This window comes from Meleagris gallopavo, chromosome 11 (assembly GCF_000146605.3).
Source record: "Meleagris gallopavo isolate NT-WF06-2002-E0010 breed Aviagen turkey brand Nicholas breeding stock chromosome 11, Turkey_5.1, whole genome shotgun sequence".
Taxonomy (NCBI): Eukaryota; Metazoa; Chordata; class Aves; order Galliformes; family Phasianidae; genus Meleagris; species Meleagris gallopavo.
In genome coordinates this window covers 20377220-20395716 of record NC_015021.2, presented here as the reverse complement: position 1 = coordinate 20395716, position 18497 = coordinate 20377220, and the positions used below count along the sequence as shown (strand labels likewise).

General features: G+C 37.5%; 1 protein-coding gene across 5 annotated transcripts; it reads right to left on the bottom strand.

The window, feature by feature from the left end:
- Positions 1–3438: 3438 nt before the first annotated feature.
- ZBBX (zinc finger B-box domain containing) lies at positions 3439–18036 on the bottom strand. 5 transcript variants are annotated; one of them, XM_010716964.3, is made up of 18 exons: positions 17899–18036; positions 17418–17562; positions 16613–16701; positions 15740–15853; positions 15341–15434; positions 13541–13589; positions 13288–13397; positions 11610–11765; positions 10975–11149; positions 10269–10389; positions 9616–9746; positions 9302–9405; positions 8873–8979; positions 8507–8670; positions 7469–7618; positions 6637–6873; positions 5462–5600; positions 3441–4573 (listed from the first exon to the last, which is right to left on the bottom strand). In XM_010716964.3, exons 3-18 carry the CDS (start codon positions 16678–16680, stop codon positions 4498–4500), a joined length of 1995 nt encoding a protein of 664 aa, XP_010715266.1. In that variant the 5' UTR covers positions 16681–16701; positions 17418–17562; positions 17899–18036; the 3' UTR covers positions 3441–4497. The 5 variants fall into 5 exon arrangements, with proteins under 5 accessions (XP_019474730.1, XP_010715266.1, XP_019474729.1 ...); XM_019619184.2 differs by having other exon boundaries at positions 17418–17494; XM_019619183.2 differs by having other exon boundaries at positions 17916–18036.
- Between the last annotated feature and the right edge of the window lie 461 nt (positions 18037–18497).

The following is an 18497-nucleotide window of genomic DNA, read 5'->3' as shown; positions in this document are numbered from 1 at the left end:
TCCATTTCTCACAATTCAGCACGTTATGCAACATAACTTACATAATACCATTCTCAGGACTCTGTTGTTCTAAGATGAGGTTTGCACTTATTTTGATTTCCTTTCTTTTGCTCTTCATTTTGCAGGCTTTGGGCTGTGGATACACCAAGTCAACAAGCCCGGCATACCTTGAATTTCAAACCCAGCTATCATTATAGCTGCAGTGCCAATTATGCCGAATACTACCATACAAAACATCTTCATGAGTTACAGACAGCGTAGCCTGACTGCCATTCAGCTAACGTTTTCAAGGAACTACAACAATTATTTCCCACTAGCAAATGCAAACCCCACCCGTGCCTCTAAGGTCCTTTCCCACCCACAAACAGTACCTGGTTTATCAAAGTCCAGTTTCCTGTCATCCAATCCTTTTTTTTGTACTTGCAAAGGCAAATTTAATAAGCTATTAAATGCTTTTTGTATCTACAACAAATTATCGCTTATTTGCCTTCTTCTCCAAACCACACTTGTTGCATAAGTCTGATATTTTCACATTTTAATTCCCTTAGAAGTATTGGGTGAAGACCACATGGTCTTGGTGGTTTGTTACTGTTCAATTTATTGATTTGTTTCAAAACACAAGGATTGCTAAAGAGAACAGAGCAGTGCCAGAAAGGTCAGTTGAGCACAGCAAGCCCAACAGAAGGCTCATGACTTGCAATGTTATTTACCTAGAAACACTTAAGAACAGACATGGGAATATCCATTTTACTACAAATGCAAACGTAAGATTGAGCACACATAAACACTTTGCTGCTCTTCCTATTAGCAAGCTTTTTATATTAGTACTGGTTCCCCCATATCAAAACATGAAATAATGCCTTATCTCCATAGCCTTGGAAGCATACTGTACGCTTTCATGCCATTAAGTCTACTTTTACTCTCATCTTCTTTTGCCTACTCTCTCTTTATCTTCTGAGAGAAAAATATCTGAACCCATACTGCTTTTAATTGGGTTTTGCTTATTTGATGCTATATTGCTCATAAACCAAGGTAAATACAACATCCTCATTTGAGGAAAATCTACACATCTTTTCAAGTACAAATTTGTACCCAAAGAGCCACACTGCACACATCTTATAGGAGCTTTTAGTTCTCAGTTGTCATATACAGAAAAGAGTAGCAATCAATTATTTTTTAAGTCTACTGACTGAATTTCTACCTGAAACATTTAGGTGGTACTAGCAACATCCCCACCAAGAGCTGCCAGCAAAGAGGAACACTGATGAACCAAAAAAAGGCTGGAGCCAGAAAACCTACTGAGGAACAGAGGCCAAGACACTGACTGTCTACAGAGAAGAACAAAAACCAGAGCCTTTCCTTGGGTTCAGTATGGATTGAGAGACCTGGAGACACTTCAGTTGCAGAGCCCTGAGAGAAGATATTTCTTAAACATTCTCTTCATGCATCACACAGGCAAAACATCAAACTTTCTATTAAAAGCCAACTCCTCATTGCTAGCAAACATCTTTTCCTTGCCTTTTCTCTCTCCTGCCTCCACTTGTTCATTACCAGCTATAGTGAAGAGTGGGGAAAAAAAAAAACAAAAATGAGAATAAGGACAAGATGCAAAGTTTGAGGAACAAGTACTAGATGCCCTCTATAATATAAGATGTAAAGTGAGAAGGAATTGAGAATGTTGACACAAAGATATTTACTTGCTTCACTTTGCAATATGTTGCATCTTGATTAACACCGCTGGACTGAAAGGAAGTGGGGGCAGCTGAAGAACATCAAAAGAAAGCACAGAAGAACATAAGATGAAATGGGGTTAGATCTTCAGCAGTGTACAGAAGATAGACATTCACATTTTGGAACTAGCATTTTTTACAGAAACTTAGTTAAGCTGTTTACTAATAATTACTGAAAAAGTCATTTGTAATATAAAAATACTTTCACACAAAACAAAACCAGCTACAACATTCCTCCATTATCTTTTATATAAATTGAACCTAAGAATGGAACAGCTGCCACATTCAGCCGACAATTCATTTGACATTTTGACATATCATTCAAATTCAGATTATTTCTTTTTTATCTAAAGCAAATAGATTTTGCTTTAAATAGCCCACTTCACGCAGTGATACTTGCAGGCACAAATCCTTGGATGTCATTCGTGCAAAAATGTTTAACTGACTTGTAAATTATGAGTGATTTACAAAAGCACAGATTTTCACGTTATAAGACAACAGACTCTGAATTAAAATGCATCAGCACGGAAATAGATAATCAAGAGGAAATGTTATGCTGTTTGTAACTTTTTCTTTAAATTAAGATAGCAATAGCACACATCAGGATACGAGCAGCTCCCTTCCTGCTTCTCTTCATGCACTTGTTGAGCCCCTGCACACAGACATGGAGCATTCCCCATCTGAGCACAGCAGAACAAATGAACAGCAAGCACACAATTCACAGTGCTCTGCAAAGAGATCTGAAGTGCTCTAAGGATAGCCTGCAAATACTTGTAAACAAAACTTCTGTCAATGGAGACTCACCTACATGCTCACGAGTGTGAAAACATTTTTATATGTAAATACTGACCACTTCCAAATAGACTGCAAAGTCTAAATTAATCGCCACAGTAATTCATAAGATTTGCGTAGTGTAAAACCACACATTTCACTAAAAGTCACTCAGGACATATTGGTAAGATTGATAGACTAACTGGATGACCAAAAAGAACACCTGAAGAAAAACATACGAAGAGATCTTGAAACGTTCTCAAGTTCAAATTACTAAACTGAAATATGCTTACAGCATAACTGACTAGAGAAACTACTGTCACTTTGGAGTAAGTTCTAGTCCAAAGTTCGTTAGCTGTATTATCATGACCATTTCTTTCAGATAAAAGGAATGGGAAGGCACAGCTGGTAAATCCAGATGTTAAACACACTGTCTTCCTATTAATTTCTTACAGTCACAAAGGATTAAAATCTGACTGTTGAGCCACACAAATACAGTAGCATATGCTTCACTAACCTCTTAGTTAAAAGAGTTGGGAACAGCATAGAAGTCAGCCTCTCTCTGTTCAAGGGAAATGAGCATAACAGAAACAAGCAGAAAGGTGACTCAAAAAGAAAAGGTTGCATTCATGAAAGAGCAGCATTGGATTTAATCTACAGAAAATATGCTTTCTGATTTTATTATTAGAGTTCTTGGTAATGAACTCCTGTAATGAAACGCAGATATATGGTAAACTTCGTAAAGAAAACTGAAGTGAAAAAATATGCCCTCACCTTAAAGACAAGAAACATAGCAGGAAGTCAAACCAATGGTCTGCTCAGCCCAATCACTCTAGTCTTTATGAGCTAGGCTCACTCAAGTACTCCTTTCTGTAAAAGAAACTGATGTAGTGTTCAGTGCATAAGTGAGAGAGAGATAGAAAATAACTGCACACCACTTTAGAGTTATATAGCATTAAGGAAGACACCAGTAAGTGTGTTTAATTGCCAGAAACCACCTCATGTATCAGGCTGTTTCTTCTGTTACATTAGAGCAGGTCATTTGCCACCTCTAAACAAACATCCACAAGGTTTTCAGGATGAGACTCCAAGACTTCCCTTAAACATTCCATGTATGAACAAAACAAACTTAGTAAAACTACCTGCATATGTTAATGTAGTGATGAAAATCACAATCCTCATTAAAAGACATCTAATATCAGATTTCATGATTTACTGATCAGTTAATCACTGTTGCTGTGATGAATAATGACTGAAATGAACACATAATCCCTTCATTAAAAATCAAAGTGTTAATAACAATCAAATACACAGTGCAATTCAGAGAGCCACATTTTATACAAACACTCCACTTAAACCATTACAACTCAACGGTGGAACAGATGGAAAATATAAACCAAGTTATAAAGTTTCTTTACAAAAGCTTCAGTGAAAAATTTCCATTAATTTTAGTTGTGTCAGGTGATAACACCAATTGTCATTCCAAAGCTTACAGTTAGTCCCAATTGCAAAGTCTCCCAACACAAGAGAGAGAAATCTTGCATTTCTGACACCAAGTCCTAAGTGCAATTAGGTAGTTTCACTTCTTTGGTGACCAAAATCAGAGAGAAGATTAAGATACCTTCAAAATATCATAAAAACCACAGTGGACAAAACAAGCACTGCACCAAACAAAAAAGCTTTAACTACATTTCAGACATATATCAAAACAAACAAATGAAAAAACCACCACCACACCTTGATGAAAGCTGAAGCAAGCTGTTGTGCCTGAGAACGCAGGGCATCACCCAACAAGTCTTTTCAGTTTTCTTTTATTCTGTTAGTTTTTCCACAGTAAGAAAAAATCCGAGTTGAGTGATTTTTAAAATTTTTATTTACAAATTTACAAAACAATCCTTAATAAATAACATCAACAGCACTCAATAATTACTCTTCACCTGCTTCTTCGTTTTTATACGAAATGCAAAGATACAAAATCATTACATTCTTCACACATTTACTGTAATGCAAGAACCTGCCGTTTATCCTCCAGAATTTCTTCCTCGTCATCTATTTCGTCTGCATTACAGCCCCTTAAAACAAACACAACACAGTGATTTTCAGCAGCTCTAGTTCCTCTAGCAACTGTGTAAAGCCTCAGGGACATGCGTTCATGCACAGGAATAAAGGCATGTAAATAGTTTTTACTGTATGTTTTGCATACACCAAAACCTAGTCTATTCAGTTTTACCCCCTCAGCTTTTATGACATTTTATTTAGGAGATGTAAATGAATGAGGAAGAGGTAAACAACCTTGTCACTGGTATGCTTTAGTGGAGAAATCCCACAGTCCAGAATGGTTGAGCTAGAAAAGTGACCCTCATTAACACCAACTGCATCAACTGCAAATATAGTTTAGATTTCTACTGAGCTGTCATTTCAGTATTCTCAACACAAAAGTTGAAGTCAGCTATATTCACACAATATATAGTGCCTCACCATTATTTGCTACAAGATCATAATAAGAAAACAATGGCAGAAGAGAACTTTGGGGAATATCCTCTTTTCTAATTTCCTCCTCAGTCTCCAAAGCAACGTGAATGGATACATCACAAATCAGTCTCTTAAACGTAATTGTCTCACTTGCTCACAACTCCTTTTACAGAAATCTTTCAAGCAGAGAGCTCAGATTAACATTCATTTTAAATATTAGTGCTGCATATTAACAAAGCTTTTCCATTTTTATTTTTTAAATCTCAACATTTCTAATTTGAGATCTCAAAACTATATTGCTCTACTCTTAATCTGAGATGCAATTACTGACTTAAAAGAAACAAGATACAAAATAGGTCATGCTGGCATTAGTAATAAGTATACGAAGTAAAATCAGAAAGTTAGACTGTTTTACAGTTCTGGGAAGATGTTTGGCATATTAAAATTTTTACAGTACCATAAAAACACACTTGAGGAATTTAGCTTACCGAAGCATATCAGCTCTGCTGTAGTCTTTTAGATCCGAGGTTTTATGGAAATCTGTAACACTTCCATATATCTTCCTTGAGCATCTGCTGGAGGAGGTTACATCTTCAGAAGTTAGGCTGTAAAGTTTTTCTTGAGGATCTGAAATATTGGGAGTCATTTCAGTGACCAATATAACCAAAAAAAACCCCACATTATTTACACTATCAATTTTAAAGTGTTTCACAGTATAAACGAAAGCATTAAGTGCTTAACTAATTGTAGCTGGTAAAGGATGTCATTACAAGCCCTCAAGTAAATTATGACTTTTTATTATATAAGCTCCTGTATCATTAGAAATAATGGAGAGAGTTCAGTTCTGAGATGCTTATACCAACACAATAAGAAACACTGTAGGTAGGGTCCAGTACGAGACCTCTGTGTACAGCAGCAAAGGCAGGTGGATAATGGTAGAATGCACTTAAAACAGTAATGGATATACCAACAAGTACTAATCCAAAGAGATAATCAGCCAGTGCCACAGTCTAGAGTTGTTAGACAACACACATGCCAGCACACTATTATTTTTCCAGCTAGTCACACATTTTTGCTACTGGTTTCTACACATGTGAAAAGTATTCCAAGGAAGTGGAATGAAAAGGGGAAATAAAGACTGGGACAGTCTTAAAAAGACAAAGCAAAGTTGCTCGAGTCAAACCCAAAGTGAGACATCATCATATCTATAGTACCTTATTACTGGCAGTTCTCATCAGGATAGGTTCATAGAATTTTCTGTCCATCTTTTCCCCTTCCTGTTAGCCCTGTTTCACAAATCTAGCTTCTAACAACACTTAATGTGTCCATTTTGAAGGTAAGGATACATATTGAAGGAAAGGATACTTATTTGGAAGTAAATCTTTATCTGATAGCATACATACATATATTCTGCAGATCCCTGCAGTGAAATCGCAGAGTATAAATAAAATAATTAAGACATTTGCATGAAACAGTTGCTTCTACTAAATTAAGGGTAGATTGAAGTATGATCAAATAGAAATAAATCACAGTTCAACTAGTCTTGCATAGTCAATCGGTTTCATATTATTAAATCTAACTGATATTAGGGCAAAAAATAAGGAAATTGCTACGTGCTTTCATTACATTGCCTCTAAGGAGAAAAAGCAATATTACCACTTACCTATATAAGTTTGTAATTCTTTTTCCAGACAGAGTAAGGCTTCTTGGTCAGCAATATATTCCCAACGATGCTCATCTTGTTTAATTACATCAACATACTTGTGCTTTGATATCTCAGTATTAGCTCTAAATGTATGCATAGGTGAACTCTTTGGTCTTGGATGAGTGTATTTTGCACAACCTCTGGTGCTACCACATAAACTGACATCTGTTGATCGAGGTCTGATAGAATCATTCCCTGAAATCACAGAAGATCACAACTTGTATCAAACTCAAGATTTCATAAAGATAAAAATAATGATGTAATCTGTAGTTTAAATTACGAGTTGATCTAAATGGATTATAATAAATCATTAATTTTAAACAAATAAACATTATGAACAGTTAGTACTCAGATAAATCTCAAACTCTGTGCTTCCTAGCTGGAACAAGTCAAACTGACTCCAAGACTGCTCCAATACGTTCCACTCATCTAAAGCAATCCAAGGCTCTCAGGAACGTTTGTAAAAGAAAAAAAGCTGTTTAAGTGTCAGTTATTGATTGTCCTCCTTTAAGCTGCTGAAACCATCCCTGTCATTTAAATACCTGTCAAAACTCCAAAACTTTTGTAATACCGATGTTTTGGTGGTTGTTTCTTCTGCTTTTACTCTGTATTTGGAACAAAAAACCCAAATCATTTCCCAGTTCAACAACTTTCAACACAGAAACAGAGGGTCTACAGCAAATAGATCCATAACATTCTGTTTTAAAGAAACAAGGTTACAAACATGCTTAAAAATAAATACTAGGCAAAATAACCTATTAAAGCAGGATCTCAAGATTATTATTCTTACCTGAGTATGGTCTGCAAGTTACCAGAGGAGAAATTCTTTGAGACTTGAGACCACTTGAAGATCTACTCATTTGACTTTCTAAGACAGCCTGAACTACAGATTTATCTGCATGTTTGCTTAAGCTCGTGTCAGTAACCCATCTCCCATCTCCTGAAATTAGGAGTTATTAAAAGGAAAATCGTTATTGATTTTGTATTTAAGCACACTTACTGTATTTGCTGCATTTGACAGAAGGTGATATAAAGAAATCTTTTGAGTTTTCTGCACTTACTATAAAATAGCATAAGCAGCACCTCTCGATCCTCCTCCCCCCTATTTGAAGGCTCAAATAAGCAGTTCCTTGTATTAAGTACAAAGAGAACACACTCTAGGTCCTGAAGTGCTGGAGCAAACTTTCAGTACTTGCAAGGTTAAGAAACAAAGTATCCTTACGGACCAACATATTTCTTAAAATTAATCTAGTGACCTATCCTGTATATGCTTAAGACACAGAATAAGATCCTTGGAACCACTGATGTGTGTAAGAATTCATCATGACAACACTGAATGTAACAGGCACTGGAACACTTACACCAAAGACTATCTTTCACGCAGAAAATATTATAATTTATACTTTTCTTCAGCTTATCAATATAAAAGCATTTTTTCCTACGTGAAAAGAATTATAGAATGGTTTGAGTTGGGAGGGATCTTTAAAACCATTTAGTTCCAAGCCTCTTGCAAAGGGCAAGGATAAAAAGACATGTGCCACATGTTAAATCTAATACTGTACACTGAAACAGATTTGTAAGATCACATTCTGCTTAACAATGGATTTCTTTCCAGTCTACAACTCACATTAGAGCAGCTGCTATTCACATAAAAGCTCACAGAAGTGAGATAACTACCACACAAGTTGTGCTCATGGCACTTATGTAGCTCAACAAATGGTTAATTAAAAGAAAACTACTATTATCAGTAGCTAACTATCATGAGAACGATAGAACTGCAAATAAAACTTACATATATAACAGAAAAAAGAAAACTATGAAAATCTACCTTGGAAGATTTCTTTAGAGGAAACAAGATTTCCATCAGGAGAAGGTAAACGATTTTGAGCATCAGCCACAAAATTTGAGTGACAAGATGACTTCATCATGGCTGCAGTCTCTTTTGGCAAAAGGTCTGGTATTGTGTCTTGCTGATCTGCAATTGCTGAAGCACTTGGAACCAGAGGAAAGATTACAAGAGTAAAATACAACAGAACAGATCACATCCTACCGACTACATTTTGGGATGTCAGAAAAATTGTGTGTGTTTCACTTGATATCACAGTTCTAATTATTAAAGATAAGTTTTGTCAGTTACTTATGAACATTTATCAAATTAGAAATTACTCCCTTCCTCTTACAAATAATCTCACACCTTCCAAACTCTTCAAATGGTTCAATATTTCTCTGGTTATTCATTCCTGTAGCCTCAGCTTCACACACCAAGAAGTTACACGATTCTTCCAACTCCACGTCGTAAGACTAATTAAAAAAAAAACAAACAAAAAAACCATATTCAGCAATAGAATCTAAGTACCACAAACTCAAGTGACAAAATGCCTGCAGACTTAATTTCTGTGTAATTCCTATACATTAAGGGTCCACAGACACCATAGGAGAAAATGACTGTGAAGTGAAAGCTACAATTTCCACATTTTTATGAAAATGATCAGAAGACCCAATGTATGCACATAGTTTAATCACGAATTATGACGTTGTTGCTAGTTGAAAATTTCAACAGGTCAACATTTAAACCACACAAGATGACTGTGAAGGTTTATGAAGTTCTTCAGCACATACTTACATCATCAAGAAGTTCAATTTTCAGAGAGGACTCCGCACTTTCCGTAACAGTCTTGGGTTCTTCCTCTCTAAAAACAGATGTCCAGTATCTCCTCACCTCTTCAACTACAAAATATAATTAATATAATGCATTTTATTTTTTCATGTTTGTGATACGTTTCTAAAAACACAAACTATTATGTTACTTTCTAAGTTATAGTTGCTTCCCTTTTTCAGGCAGAAACTGTTCAAGAATGTATATTTCAAAAAGCATAGCTAAAAAGTATCTACCTCCCAAATACGTAATATTTAATTTCAATAACAAATCTACTACACCTGTTAAATCATCTGTATGACCAGCATTTCTTTTTTCTTCTCCTCCAGTCATAGCTTTGGGTAATGCAGTCGGTTCATGCTCAGGCCTTAAATATGTAGGGCAACTAGCAGGCATTTCATCAGCAGAAGTCCTAAAAAAAAAGAATAGAAAAACAAACAACCACCACCAAAAAAAAGAAATTATAATCAGGCTTTTAGAACATTAGCTTTTTTTTATGTCATCCAAAAAAAAATCCATACTACTTACTACTGCTAAAAAGCAGTCACTTTTGTTCAATCTCACTTGAATGAATGATGGGATAACCTCATGCTGCAGGCACTCAACAAGTGTTCGTTATATTTAAAGCGCTATCTTAAAGGGCACTCTTTTTCTGTATAAAATTCCCAAAATAAAAATCAGGCTTCCAAATATCATCATTGGCCTTCAAATTCTGCAACCAATTGACAGCAAAGAGACTCTCTTCAAATCCTCTTCAGTAATTCTGGTATATGAAGTCATCAAGTCTGGCTACAATGGCTACATTGCACAATTACATGCCTAGTAAACAGCCATCCTAATTAATCCCCCAGTACCACAAAGTTCCAATGGAATTTTGTTAATGCCATGAAGCATTTCTGACTTCTTCAGCTAGGACCAGCAACTTCAACAATACCTTTTGTATTTCTTAAGCAAGAGTTTCTCCATGTAGCTCAGGCCGCTCTCCTTGAATTGAATTTGGACATGTTCTTTCATAACAGAAAGATTGGTCTGTACCTCATGATTTTCCACAGATTCTATTAGAATGATTAAAGAAAAAAAAACACAAATGCAGATATTGACATTTATAAGCTCGATATTTAAGTACATTACTTTCGAGTGAACATCAAGGCTGTGCCCAGCTAGGCCTTGCTTAATTCTAAAATTTACAGTGTCAGGATAATCCTGTTAGACAAAAAGATAAAGGGAGCTTTGAGTCATTTGAAGCATAATTTACAACTTGTTTCCATTTACTGGACTCAGCCAGAAGGAATTTATGCTGTCAGAACTTGTAGAAAACACTGGTTTTATATAGTTTTAGACAGGATTGTGCATCTAATGGTTACCTGGCTTCTCTTCTTATTACTAAAAGTAAATTAAAAAATAATCTCAGTAGGGTGCATGAGATCTTAAAACCAGTCATTGCACAATATTTTCAGCAGTGGTGGTAGCCATAAAACTTAATAGGTTGTTGCTAATTTACAGCAGAATGTAGAGGAAAGAATAAACATTTATTGTTCAGGCAGAATACCTATCCTTGCTACTTAAGATAGCTGCTAACTTATCCAAACAGCTGCTGATGTTTTTAAAATGCAGTTCAAACAACAGCAAAGAAATCATACCTGGTAGAACCTCACCAGTACGCTGTTCTGGTCTGTGATCATGATTACCATTCCTCCATTGAATCAAAGCTTCCTGAAAAGTCTTTGCAGATTCTTCCTCATTAAACATACCATTTAGTAATATCCCTGTGTCCTGATTGTCAAGGCCTGTCCAGTCTGATTCTGAAGAGAGCTCCTAAATCAATTCCACAGCATCATTAATACAGCACTTCTGATAATAATCCTCTCTCTGGTTACATACAAATAGCAACATTTTTATTCTCAGCTAAGAAAATGCAGAATCCAGTTTTCTGTGCTGCTCTGGTAATCAAACCCACTCAATTGTTAAGTGTGATCTTGCCCACAACTAAACTCAAGTGCTCTGTCAAGAGCAAAATAAGGGGGGGAAAATGGATTAAGCAAAAAAAAAAAAAAAAAGTAAATAGTTTTAGTAGGCATAAAGCATTAGTCATAGAGAACCTACATCCTGTGTATATAGGACAGATATTATACCTAGAGACATAAATACAGGTCACTAGACTGTTAAAGCTGACAATCTGATCCCTCACACTCAGCACACTGAGAGAAACCTCAGGTCACTCAGCTGAAGGTGTCACAAACATTTAAAAGGATTTTGGCTTTGAACTGCACAGTACCTCAGCAGTGCCTGCTGACGATGGCAACTTGTTTGAAGTGACCCCATGCTTACTGTTCAGCTTCTCCTCATGATTAATGTTTATTTCATTCATCGATGAAGTCAATCTGAAGCCATCAACAACTTGCACATTTCCAGCACATGTACTGGCTTCTGTCTGTTTATGGAATAATATGAAACCTTTTATTTGTTATAAATAAACTTCCCACCAAAGGGCGCAATAGAAGAATCACCAGGATCAGACATAGAAAGCAGAGAGACGGTGGCAAAGACAGGCTAACATCAACAATCAGAGTGCGAAGAGTTGATACAAGCGTGCGAACTACAATCGAATACCCGCAGTCACAGATGCTCGCAGAGCAGCAGCCGTTGAGCACGGCCGGACCCGCCTCGCCCCCCCCGGACCCTGCCTGTCCCCCCCGGACCTGCTGTGGAGCCGCAGCGCCCTCTGGCGGTGATCTCGGGGACAGCCGGTGTCCCCAAGTGGTCACCGCATCGTGAAGGCGGGGAATGAATGAATTCTTAGCTGAGCGCTAAGAGAAGCAAAACACAGGTGGTTCTGATGCCAGGTTATGTTCAGAGGAGTTTTGGAAGGTAGGTTTCCTGCTTGCCTTTGCTAAAAGACACACAACATAAGCCAGCTCATCATTCATGGTGATGATTTCCTGTAATTTAGCCAGCAAGCCAGAGTTTAGAAAGAAAACAATTATCAACGCATCCTGCTTATCTAAGTATTTAAGTACCGAAGTATTTAGAAGTACAAAATATGCACAGACTATTGAATACGCGCTATTTGCCTGCAACCATTCAGCTTGCTTCGATCGCGGCAATCTCAAGTCTTCCTCAGCCACATGGACACGCTGGGCCAATGAACGAAAACACAGCCTGGGGAAGCTCGCCGTTAAAGACCTGATAAGAGAGCTATTTACCACTGCCACTCCTGGAGATCAACACGTAAAGCCTTCCTTTACTTAAGGTATACTGAGCAGTTATCATTGAGTGCAATCATAGAATTGAAGAGGATGTCACCGTGTAGAACGCTATCAACATATTTGCACAGGCAGGTGGAAAAAGCCTATTACAACAAAAATTCCATTCCAGTTAAGTCAGATCATTTAAAGTTGGTTCAAAATAGTCTTAGATATCTTTTTTTTTCCCCTGTTTTTAAGTTACTGCGTATCTAATAGTTTTTAACTTGGCATCTCATGTGACCACCCCAGTGAAGCAAGCAGCCCCCTAAATGACTTACTATTCCCAGCAGCTGAATAAAGTATAAAATACGTATAAAAATCTTGTATTTGCCAGAAAAACTAAGGATGAAAGTTCAACTCAGAAATTCCTAGACATTACCATTTCCCAGTGGCAAAAGTGTCATTAAAATATATTCCTCTCCAAAAAGGGAGGCAGAAGGAACACACTTCCACTGACTGCAATACAACAGCACTGCACAGAAAAGCCAGCATAAGACAATAACTAACATTCAGACTTGAATGTGTGTTTTAAGAGTGCACATTTGTATCTCCACATATGGAGTTCACTGAAGAGACCTATGCCAGTTGACTCCTTCCTGTAGGCCACACACTTTTCCTATATACTATACCATATAATCATGCCTAGATACTGTTACAAAGCTTTTATATACACATATTCTACTGATACCTTTTATACCATATACTTACCAGCCCTGCATTCTTACTATGTGGACAAGGGGAAACTATCTCCTTTGCTTCAGATTTTTCATGAGGTCCATAATTTGACATTTCATGCTTAAACGGTTTTGTCTCCGGCACTGGGGAAAAATAACAAAACCAAATAACCTGCTACCACAATCTCTGATTTCTTCTTTACTGCTTCATTGCAGCAACTTTCAAGAACCTGATACTCTGCCAGAAGTTAGTGGGTTCTTAATTAAGTTAGTAAAGAAACCATTACCTTGAAGAGGTTCTTTCAGTACCTGCAACTTCACTTTTCCTGAAGAAACCTACAGGAAAGAGTATTGACATAAATATTTACATACTAATGTATTAGAGTACAAATATTGAAAAGAACCTTATGGTGCTAATGAAAAATGAGATCGTAGGTTCATAGAAGAATGCACACAAACCTGTAAAACTTTCATAACCATGCTGACTCCAAATAAAAATTCAACCAATGCAGTCTGCTGCACAGACTTCAAATCCACACATACACCCACCTAAAGTTCATTGAGGGGAGTGGCAGAGAGATAAGAAATTAGATTGTTTTGCTTATGCTTCCCCTTGTTACTCTTCCAGGATCTAGCACCCCAATAAACTAATCATTTCCAACAGTTTTGGTCCTTGGTTCTTCCTTCCAAGCTTTTCCACCACCTCCTTAGCCATCACGGCTGAAACGTGAAGCCTTTCCATTAGTAACAACTCCAAGCTTCTTGTTTCAGTCAAGGAAAAGAAGAAAGAAGCGGGTTAAAGAAAACTCTCCCTCTGATCCTCTCTTTTTCACTTGCAGGAAAGTGGACAACTTTATTGGAATTGAGCTTCTTGGCAGAAAAGACCTTCACACCAAACTGCTTCTGTTTCAGAAGACTGCTAGTAGCAACTTGTGATGGCTTAGTCTGACACTTTCACTGCCTGGGTTTTGTTTTAGACTTATTTGAGTCAGTTTTGAATAACCTCTCTTTATTAATAACTCTCATTCCAACATGCTTTCAGAAAAAAAAAAAAAAGGTAAAAATCATAGTTGTAATGCGATTGTAATGCAATGGAAAACACAACGACAGCAGAACTGCAGGAACCCAGACTGCACCAAGTGAGGATCTACTCAGACATGATAGCAACGGGTATAGAAATAAGAGAGAAAAAAAAGCTGCTCAGAAAGCCACAGGGATCTCTGGAAAGAAACCCTCGCTTCCACTCCAACCCTTAAATGAGGTCTGGGAAGGGCTGCATCCTGACTCCACCCCTGCCAATCACTCAGGTACATTGCATGCACCTGAGCTCCCCTGAGCTGGCCCTGCCTTCCCATCAGGTGCTCAATCACTGTTCCAAACCATGACTTAACATTTCTACTACAATAATACTCAGTTTGTGTCTCATTCTGACCTATTTATGCCTCTGCAAACACATCTGGAATTATCTCTGAAGTTAATTAGTCTAGATTTGGCAGTCTGCTACAGATTTTTCACACAAATTCACGGAATGAGTAAAGAATGTCAGTTCAGTTTATCATAACTGTCATTTTAATAGTGTATAGGAGCACTATTTGATCACAGATGTGCTTAATGTTTACTTTAACAAAAAGCTTCAAGGATAAAAGCCTAAGTTATTAAAGTGATTATTTTATTTCATCAGAGAAGGAAATATTAAGACTGCCTTATTGCAGTTTGAAGTGATAACACCACCCATAAGGTGACTTAGAAATAAGCAACCTTTTACCAGTCTCAGCTGAAGTTACTCAGGACACAATGCCTTAGATTTAATACAGTAGGCTTATAATGACTTCCAGCTATACCAAATTGGACTCTCACAACAGCAAATTAGCACTGCTTCTACCAATCTAGTATCTATTGCAATTAAAAAACAACAGATGACTAGGCAGAGCTTGATGTGCCTCTAGTTCAAAAGGAAACAAATTCTACTCAGAATTACTCAGCTTTTTATTCCTACTGTATTTAAGATTCCTATATTTTGTAGCACAAATCATCTAAATCTCTCATTTTAAATAGCATTATCTGCAAATATGTCAATAGTTTATTACCTTATTCATTTTTTCTTTGTTTTGTGATAAAAGTCGGGCTTGGGTAGCCATTGTTCCTGCTTGTCCAGACTTCCAATGATAAGCACTTGATTTCCTATGAATGAAGGCAAGAAAGAGCTTATTAGACATGTACTAACTCTAACAGAACAGATTACTTTGGGGAGAAAAGTAAAATAAATCAAGAAGGAAGATGGAAAAGGAAAGGGAAAACTCTCTCTAGGGAGCAGCTGAGAACAACAGCAACAGGTTCCCTGAAGAAAAGGTCAAGAGCATGTTGAATATTTCACCATGTTTTTTCTTACTGCCATATACTTTTCACCATTTCCATTCATATTGCTATTAGTACAGACTGTAGTATGCTAACTGACTGCAGAGTCTGCACTCAGAAATGTCACCTACTTTCTCTCCTCTTTTTCTCTGCTCATGTTGGACTGCAGCTGTCGTAATTTCTTCTCCACCTCTTTGTTTTCCATTTCCAACTTTACTTTCTCCAGTCGCAATTCTCTGACAGTTCTAGAGAAATTGAAGTAGTAAAACATACAATAGGAGCTACATAAAATACATTAAGACATCTGAAAGACATTAAAGCAGCAAGGAAAAGAAAGAGAAAAGCAGGTTACCCTTCTGTCTCCAGTAAGACTGAAAACTGCTCTGCAAAATTAACTGCAGGTCAAGAACAACCTTCTTACAACCAGGACTACCCTATCATAGTGGGCTTTACTGAAAGAAACAGTGTTTTGAAGATCCAGAGATTCCCAGTCTCTCCAGTAAACTGCAGGTTTTCACTCTCACAAGATCTGAAAGGCCTCAGATCAGAAGACAGCATAAAGATATTTATGGTTTGTTAATGCTGTTTCTTTGTTTTTGTAGAGATAAGGCTTATCCAATATAAGTTTATCTTGCTAACCTAAAACTAATCCAACTCTGCCTGCCTTCAGAAAAATTTGTTGCTTAATTATATTGCAATAAACTATCCCAGTGCATGCTTTATCATCATTTGTTCACAAATATATATATATGTTAGTTATACAGTCGTAAGATGTGAAAGTAATTTGAAGTCTAAGAAAGAAGAAAGGCTCAAGAGTAAAAGAATAGGGAAAATACTAGAAGAAAAACACACATAAGTGAGGTTTGTGAAGGCTCTGTGATCAAACATATTTTAATGATAATTCCTGTTTGCACACAAATAAGCTGTTCCACCTAACAGTTCGTGACAACTTAATAAAAATGCTGATACAACATTTCTATCACAGTCAGATAAAATGCACTTACTTTGCTTTTAATCTCACAGAGGTTCCACTTTTTGAACCTGGGAGTATCACAAAATTATTCTTGTTCATGGTTCCCAGTATTGTCTGTTCCTAAAAAAAAAATAAAAATAAATTAAAAAAAAAGAGAGAGAGAGAGAGAATTTGCATCCTCTACAGTGAGAAACCTTATGAGATGTTAATTTGATTGAAATTAAAACAGGAAAAAAATTGCTAGAAAGCCAAGAAATACCAATGCATGGAAGGAGAAACGCAGAGTGGAAGTGGTTTATATGGTGTCACTAGAAACCTAAAACAACTCTAGGTTATATTTAGTTGAAAGAAAAACTTGTTGTTACATTCACGATACCAGGGAAAAGATTTACTTTCCTGTTTCATTTGGGCAATTCCCTGAAGTTCAAAGAAATACTTAATATACTTAATACTCATGAAATGCATTTTTCTGGAAGGACCACCAAGGAGAACACTGAGGAGAAAACAGGATCAATACCTACAAAGTCAAACTGTTTCAGCTGATTTGTAATGATAAACGTCTTCATATATGAATAATGATAAATGTCTTCAGTCCTACCCAAATTGTTTCAAAATGGGAAGGTAATTTGCAGAGCAGATAGTTAATCCCTACTCTCAACATTTCCAGACTGGGGTAAAGACTCTTCCAACAGGCAAATTTATACAGCAAGAAGCCCAAACAGAAGCTTAACATCCATCCCTGCTCTAGAACATTTGCAGTGTAACTAACACAAGCTAAGCAGGCTGCTGAAGAAGCACACCAGCAGCTGATTTCAAGCACAGCAACTAAGACTTACAGATGACAAAACTTTGGTTCTTCAGCTGTTGGTTGACAGATTCCAGCTAAAAGCAGGACTTCAGTGCTGCGGAGAAGCTATTTCAAAAACATCAAATGGATAACTGAGCTCAAGAGCAAAAGTTCGGCTGTCTGTTCACACAAACCTGAAAATAAGCATTAGTGCAATTAAGTTGCATCTCAATGATACCTCAGTTCATGAATTGACACACGCCAGTAATTACTAACAGCTGGTGGAGAGGAACCTAAAAGCAACCTTGTTGAACTGGCTACTACTGGCTGAAATTTCTTCCTCATCCATTGAAGAATAGCTTAATAGCTTCAAAATGGACGAGATTATTGCAGTTCGTGGAGTTTAGTGCAAAACAGATGAGACTGCTACAGCTTGTTTCAAACTACAGGGAGCAGACAGCATCCCTACAAGCTTTCTCATATTAATAAACCCATAGAATCCAAAGGCTGACTACAGCACGTATCACAACCTGAATCGAATGCCCACCAACACGGATCTTACGCCGGAGTCTGGGCACAAGACGGGAGGGAAGATCCCGCCTCAGCCATCCCAGCAGTTCCCGCCGCGCTCCCACAGCTGCGACGCCACAGCCGTTCCCATGGCAACAGCGACGCGTTACGTCAGCAGCAGGAGGCGGGGCGGGCTGGGCGGGGCGCGTGCCGGAAGAGTCCATTCCGCACTGCGGGGAGGGGGGCGAACAGCCGTGTGGGGAGAGGGTTCTTCTTGCGGCTCGGAGGGGAGGTTGTGGTTAAAGCAATGGGTGTCTGTGTGGCATGTCTGCAGTGAGTGACAGGATAATCGTGTTTTAATCAATCACGTCTTTCAGTTTGTTTGCTTCGAGTCTAGACCTTCTAATATCAGTGGCCAGATCCTTATTTGTAATGGATGGGGGAAAAACAAAAAAAAACGGTCTTTGGAGAAAAGCTGTCATTTCAGGCAAAAGCACTCTGTTTGCGATCCAAACCAAGCTTTAATAAGCGCAAACCACTATCTGGTAGAAATGCATGTGCTCTGAGATGTGCTTCATTTGGAGAATTTGCATTTGTCCCATATGCATTCAGGCTCGGA

Coding starts and splice junctions, on each gene's coding strand:
- ZBBX (XM_010716964.3), bottom strand. CDS start 16,680: ATGAACAAGAATAATTTTGTGATACTCCCAGGTTCAAAAAGTGGAACC. Junction 15,854..16,612: donor TCTGTGAGATTAAAAGCAAA/GTAAGTGCATTT, acceptor CAATTTCTCTAG/AACTGTCAGAGAATTGCGAC. Junction 11,150..11,609: donor CGTCAGCAGGCACTGCTGAG/GTACTGTGCAGT, acceptor GAATTGATTTAG/GAGCTCTCTTCAGAATCAGA.